At 51.4% G+C, this 6,722-nt stretch overlaps 1 protein-coding gene across 1 annotated transcript in view; it reads left to right on the top strand.

Annotated features, from left to right (window-relative positions):
- Positions 1–318: 318 nt before the first annotated feature.
- The window catches only part of PTPRJ (protein tyrosine phosphatase receptor type J), a 173,398-nt gene continuing 166,994 nt past the window's right edge, over positions 319–6,722 (top strand). The window contains exon 1 of the mRNA XM_060105160.1: positions 319–762. Within this exon, the coding sequence (XP_059961143.1) occupies positions 319–762 (444 nt within the window). The remainder of the gene's footprint in view (positions 763–6,722) is intronic.

Here is a 6,722-nt window from a genome sequence, read left to right as displayed (position 1 = left end):
AGAGCCGCGTCCCGGGTGCCGAGTCCCAGGAATGTGGGAGGGCTGGGCGGCGAGGGCGGGCAAGGCGGGGGCGCTTCCTCTGCCCGCCGGAGGGGAGCCGCCCGGGCGCGCGGGCGCGCGCGCGGGGAGCGCCGCCGCCCCCTTCCAGCCGCCCGGCCGGCCCGGCGGGGGCGGGGGCTGCAGCGGGAGGGCGGCGATGGGCCGCGGTGCTCGGCAGCCGCTCGGCCGGCCGGGGTGGGAGGAAGCGATGAATATTCAGAGGGGGAGGGGGAGGGAAGGGGCTGAGCGCTCGCCGAGGCTCCCTGCATCCCCATCCGCATGACGCGCGGAGGAGGCAGCCGGAGCCGCCGGAGCTGCCGGAGCTGGGATCAGGGCGCCGCGCGCGGGGGGTGGGCGCCGCTCGCTCCGCCCTGCGAAGCCCCTGCGCGCCCAGGGACGCGTCCACCCCGCTGCAGCCCCGCCAGGCTCCGCCGTGTGGCCGCCGCCGCCGCCGCTGCTGCCATGTCCCCGGGGAAGCCCGGGGCGGGCGGAGCGGGGACAAGGCGGACCGGCTGGAGGAGGAGGAGGCGGAGGCGGCGGCTGGAGGCGGCGACTAGGGCGCCGGGGCTCGGAAGCACGGCGGGGCCCGACTCGCGCGTCCCGGGCACGTTCCAGGGCGCGCGGGGCATGAAGCAGGCGGCGCGGGAGGCGCGGCCGCCTCCGCGCTCGCCCCGGCTCCGCTGGGCGCTGCCGCCGCTGCTGCTGCTGTTGCGCCTGGGCCAGGTGAGCTGGGTGGGCCCGGGGGGGGGCGCGAGGAGGGTGGGGGCGGGACTGGCAGCCCCTGCACCTGCCCGGGTGCGCCCTGCCTGCGGGGATCGGGGGAGGTGGCGGGGGGTCCGCGTCCTCGGGGCCCCCCGCTGCTGGAGGCCGGCCTCGCGCGCCGGCGACCGAGCCCTTTCCCCGGCTGCCGCGTACGCGAGGGAGGGTGGTGGGCTTCGGGGTCCCGTGTGCCCGGAGCCTCCCCGTGGCCGGCCCCGCGCGGGCTGCAGGCCGTCTCTGGCCCGGCCCTGACCCGAGCTGGTCACATCTGGCCGGCGCGGGCCCGGCTCGCCAGCCCGAGGCGGCCGGAGGGGGCGTGTTTGCGGAGGCTCCCGACGCGGAGCCGGGCGGGCCTGACCGAGCCGCCGCCGACCTCCGACCCGGCCTGCGGGGGCCCGAGGGGCCGGGCCGAAGGGCAGCGGCGGCGGCCGCGGGTAGCCGGGGCAGGGTCGGGCGCCGGGCGGCGGGCAGTGGGAGAGGCACGGGGCCTCCGGGCAGAGGGCGCTGCTTCTGGGGAAAGTTCCCAGCCTCGGGAGAAGGTGGCCACTCGCAGGCGTGCCTCCGGGCGACGGTCCTCTTCCCGGAGAAGCTGCTTGCTTCCCTGGATGCTTAATTCGTGCTTTGTGGGCGCCGGCTCTCCCCCCCTCCCCGCCCTGTTTTCTAGCTTCGCTTTTCAGATAATGCTGTGCCTGCCGTTTTGGTGACGATCTTTCTGAAAGCGCCGTTTCCCCTTCACGGTGTTCCCACGGGGTGAGGCCGGGCAGCTGGGAGATGTCCCCATTTCACAGATAGGGAACTGGAAGGAGAGAAGTGAAAAAGCAGAATCACCCAGCCCTGCGGCGGGAGCTGAGCCAGCTGGTTCGTCCTCACAGCTTTCTAGGAGACTGCTAGGGTCTTGAACTCGCGGTGGAAAGGGCCCTGATGATACCCCTGTTGTGCATTTTGTAAAGGAAAAACCTTGCTTCTTTTATACAGACAGCGGCTCTGAGGACATGATGTTTGAAAACCTGGGAAGTGAGTTACTGGCTGGGGATGGAACCTGGCTTCAGGGAAAACTGTTTTTTTTTTTTTTCCCCCCCCAGGTCCCTTCCTTTCTCTTTCTTTCTTTATTTTAAACTGAAGTGTAGTTCATTTACAATATTGTATTAGTTTCAGGTGTACAGCAAAGTGATTCGGGTATACATATATATGTATTTATCTCTCTATATATACTTTCGATTCTTTTCCATTGTAGGTTATTACAAGGGAAAACTTTTCAAGCACAAATAAAAAGATTGTCTGAGAGCAGAAACATCAGCCTTGGGGCAGCAATGCAGCCCAGCAGGCAGGACAAGAAGGCAGCTGGGGCCTGGGGGCTGCGATAACTCTCAGCACCCAAAGGACACTCTGGTTGCTAATGTCCCCTCACAGTTTTCCTCGGCAGGCTTTGAACAGGCTGTCCTGAAGGCCTGGAAGGCTCTGTGACCTCCTGCAGAGAATATTGGATTAGGTGTCAGAAGACCAGCTCCAGGGCTGGGTGCAGGTTGGACTTGCTCTTCCATCTCCTCCATCCTTAGTTAATAGCTTTTGTAGCCTGGGACCACCTGCCCCATAGCGTTGTTTGAGGGACTTTCACTGGCCAGTGTCTGAAAGAGCTTTGTAAACATTAAAGTGTGTCCAGGGCTTCCCTGGTGGCGCAGTGGTTGAGAGTCCGCCTGCCGATGCAGGGGACACAGGTTCGTGCCCCGGTCCGGGAAGATCCCACATGCCGCAGAGCGGCTGGGCCCGTGAGCCATGGCTGCTGAGCCTGCGCGTCCGGAGCCTGTGCTCCCCAACGGGAGAGGCCACAACAGTAAGAGGCCCCCATACCGCAAAAAAAAAAAAAAAAAAAAAAGTGTGTCCAGATGGGGTTAACATTAAGGTACAGTGTGCATGGACTGTCTTCTCCCTGACCCTGTAAGGAAATTCATGGAGAATAGTATATGAGATTAAAAAAATATTGCCTCATATTGAAGATCTCTTGTGCCAAAGTTAATACTAAAGAAATACTTCATTTATTTTTAGTTTACTTTGGTACATATATATTTTATTATATTATTTATGGTTTTGCTTGGGCCCTGATGGTTGCTAGCTGTGCTTTGAATCAGCGAAAAGTTTCTTGGGTAAATTTATTTCTTGCCCAATCCTTCCTTGTGTTTCAATAGCATCTTGCTACGCTACACTTGTCCCCTATTCAGATATTTCCTTCCTCTCTAATTTGTCCTGTAGAAACTCAAGATGGCTCTTTATTTCTCATTTTTGGATACATTATAAAATAGGAAGTCTAAAAGGCTCTCTGAAAAAGCATCTTCAAAATCCACATTTGACGGTTTATTTTGATATTGGGTGTTTCAGGGAATCAGTGCGTTTTTGAACTGGACCAGACTTCAAGATAACTCACAGTCGTTTTTCTTTGTTTGTTTCTTTTCTTTTTCTTTTCTTCTTTTTTTTTTTTTTTTTAGATAAGGCTATTGAGACCCAGGGAAGACAGTGATTGGGCTGAGGTCACCTGGCAAGACAGTAGAGGAGCTGGGACTGGAACCTGTCACTTACCTGTGCCTCAGATTTTCATGATGCTGTTTTTTTGGCCATGTTTTCTCTTTGTTCTTAATTTTACTATAGGCGCAGCCCTGCCTCACTGCGTACTCCTTAAACTGTGGGTGTAAATTGAGTTTTTCAAAATCGAATCATATTTGAGATTGAAAGTCATATTTGAGATTTCTGAAGCTTGTACAATACATATAGGAAATGTGGGTGAGGTTATCTGACTGCCTCCCTAACACTTGGTTGGTTTTGTAAGGCTTGGGTGGTGTGTGTTTTTAAATGGAATCAACTGTAGCAGCTTAAAAAATGGCCAAGTTGTAGAAAAGATGAAGCTCTGTTTGGGCATTAATGATAATGGGTACGGAAGCAAGGAAGCTGAGATGCTGGAAGACTTAATGCTTAGTAGGGCTGGAAAAGCAATTTTTTAACCTGGCTTCTCATTCCCCTTCTCCAAGACAGGAAGGATGGCCAGAGATGATTCCAATATGAGGACTTTGCTGGGTGCAGTGACTTCACCCATTCTTGTAGCATTTTTGCCCACTAATTTTGGTTTGTGTGTATGTTTTAGGCAATGTGACAAAGCAGTTTTTCCCCCTTGCCTCCTTCTTTGGAGAAAAGCAGTCCTGACAGATTCTTTATAAAATCAGCTTGATAGTGGGCTGCTTTAAAATGAAAAAAAAAAACAAACAAACTGGTGAGTGATAGCTGTTTTGTTGGTCTTATAGTGTTTTGGATTTGCTTTTCCTTTGTTTTCTTGTTTCCTGGTGAATAATAGCTGTTTGTGTTTATTGTCTACTGTAGCTAATCCTTAAGCCCTCTTACCTACCTGTTTCATCCAGGGTACAAAAAAATATTTAGACTCCCCTTGAAATTGCTTGTTAAATTCTCATAGGGGTGACTTTAAACATTTTTGTTTTGCTTCAGAACAACAACGGAAAAGCCAAACGATTATGTTTTGTTTGCAGACAATTTAAGAAAACAGAGCAAATTGGTTTATGGTTAGACTGTGACTCTGAGCCGACTTCAAGTTTAGCCTCACGGTAAAGATAACCACAGAACACCCAAGGTTTCCTAAGCAGAGAGAATCCTGGCTCCTGAGCGAGCAATTTCGGTCAGCAAAGAGGTTATTTAGCTCCTAAAAGTAATTTTTGCTTGGGGTTGAGGCCCAGGTAGAGTTGCTGAATGACTGTAGGCCTGGGTTTAGCCAGCACATCATCAGCAATTACTTACTTAGTTCATTCACTGCTTGGCCAAGGGAATTATTTTGAGTGTAGGGTAAGAGGCAATTTTCCCTTCTAATAGAAGGCTGCTGATAACATTAATTAATAGGTAATTTTACATGTGGCAGGCACTAAGGGTTTTAATGCATTATCTCATTTGACCATTGCAGAAATAACTGAGAGGTAGGTGCTGTTCATGGTCCCATTTTATTTTATTTAAAATTTTTTTTCTTTTTTAATTTTGGCCACACCGCGTGGTTTGTAGGATCTTACTTCCCTGACCAGGGATCGAACCTGGGCCCCGGCAGTGAAAGCACTGAGTCCTAACCACTGGACCTCCAGGGAATTCCCTGATCCCGTTTTATCCGGGAGAAAACTGAGGTTCCGAACTTACCAAAGATTCATAACTAGTACATGGCAGAGGTGGGTTTGCCATCTCTGCCGCTCCAGCTTACTGTCCTGTTCATGTGTTTTCAGTGTGCAACTAAGAGAGGAGGTGATACAGATGAGCCTATCTATGAAACAGACAGAGACTCAGACATAGAGAGCAGACTTGTGGTTGCCAAGGGGTGGGTGGTAGGGGAGGGATGGAGTGGGGGTTTGGGGTGAGCAGATGCAAACTATTACATACAGAATGGATAAACAGCAAGGTCCTACTGTATAGCACAGAGAACTATATTCAATCTCCTGTGATAAACCATCATGGAAAAGAATTTGAAAAAGAATGTATATATAGGTATAAATGAATAATTTTGCTGTACAGCAGAAGTTAACCCAACATTGTAAATCAACTATGCTTCAATAAAAAAAAAAGGGCGGGGGAGAGAGGAGGTGCCTGACTTGTGGTGAAGGACAGGCCTGTGGGGCCTGAACCCTTATGGGGCAGGGAGTCATTTTGGGTTTTCTGCATTCTAAACCCTGTAGAATCTACCCCATTTGTAACACAGACGGCCCAGGAACCCCCTTTCCTGCTCATGTTTCTTTGGGAGCCTGAGTATGTGAGGCAGGCCTGCTTTAGTGGAGACAGAATGGGATCTGGGATGGAAAGACCTGGGTTTAGGTCCTTGCTCAGCCAGTTAGTAGCTGCCTAGACTCGGGCAAGCCACTTAACCTCTGTGACTCCTCATTTCCTTATCTGGAAAATGGGACTAATACTTCCTGCTTCACTGGGTGGCTGAGAGGATCAAGTCAGATAGAAGAGGAACTGCTCTGTAAATTCCGAGTCTCAGTTGCTAGCTGTGGCTGCTGCTGTTATCTGCGGAGAGGAGGTGGGGCTTCAAATCATCAATTCATGTAACAAATATTTATTGTCTCCCACACAGTGGTGCGGAATAACCCTAGTGGTGTGCAAAATGAACTTGGCTCACAAAACATTTTAGAAAAATGTTAATTATTATTTATTTTAGGGGAGCGGTAGTAAAAAAAATTATAAGTGAGATGTCAAACCCATGAGGGTCATGGTAAATAAATTTGTTTAAACTTAATAAAAAGTTAAGCTAAAGAAAAATATTGAGTACAGAATTATGTAAAGATGGTGTGGTTACGGCACACTTGTAAATGTGATAAATTGCTTAAATTGGGGACGTGCTGGATGTGGGACAGGCACTGAATGGAGGCCCTGGTGATGAGCAAGAGAAGCAGCTGGCTTCGTGACTCTTACAGGCTGTGGGGCTGACATCATTCTGATCACCCCCAGCTAACCAGTCACAGGTGTGATACAGGCTGTGTATGTGATGTCTTTGCTGCCCCTCCAGAGAAAGGGCTGGCACTGGATTTGCCAGAGAAGGAGTGGTCATGAGAGGGGCAGAGGGTCTCTAAGTGGAGATCCCTGGAAGCTGCAGGTCTCTCAGACCAGAGAAGTCCACAGCAATTTTGTCACCTCCTCGTATGGCTTTCCAGTGGCTTTTCTGGTGACCCTTTGGAAGATGGGAGCTGTAGGAAATTTGTTATTACTTCCTTATTAGTGATAGGATTCCTTAATAGTCATCCTATTGTCTCAGAACTTCCACGGCATGTAAATGCCTGGGTGACGGGTGGTGGCAATGAGACAGCAGATGGGAGGCACTTTGAAAGCGAAGTAGTGTCAGTTCCCACAGAAAGTCTAATTTTAAACATGCAAATAATTTTCAGTTCCACTTTTCC

The sequence above is a fragment of the Mesoplodon densirostris genome, chromosome 7 (assembly GCF_025265405.1).
Source record: "Mesoplodon densirostris isolate mMesDen1 chromosome 7, mMesDen1 primary haplotype, whole genome shotgun sequence".
Taxonomy (NCBI): Eukaryota; Metazoa; Chordata; class Mammalia; order Artiodactyla; family Ziphiidae; genus Mesoplodon; species Mesoplodon densirostris.
This window is presented reverse-complemented; position numbering and strand designations above follow the sequence as displayed.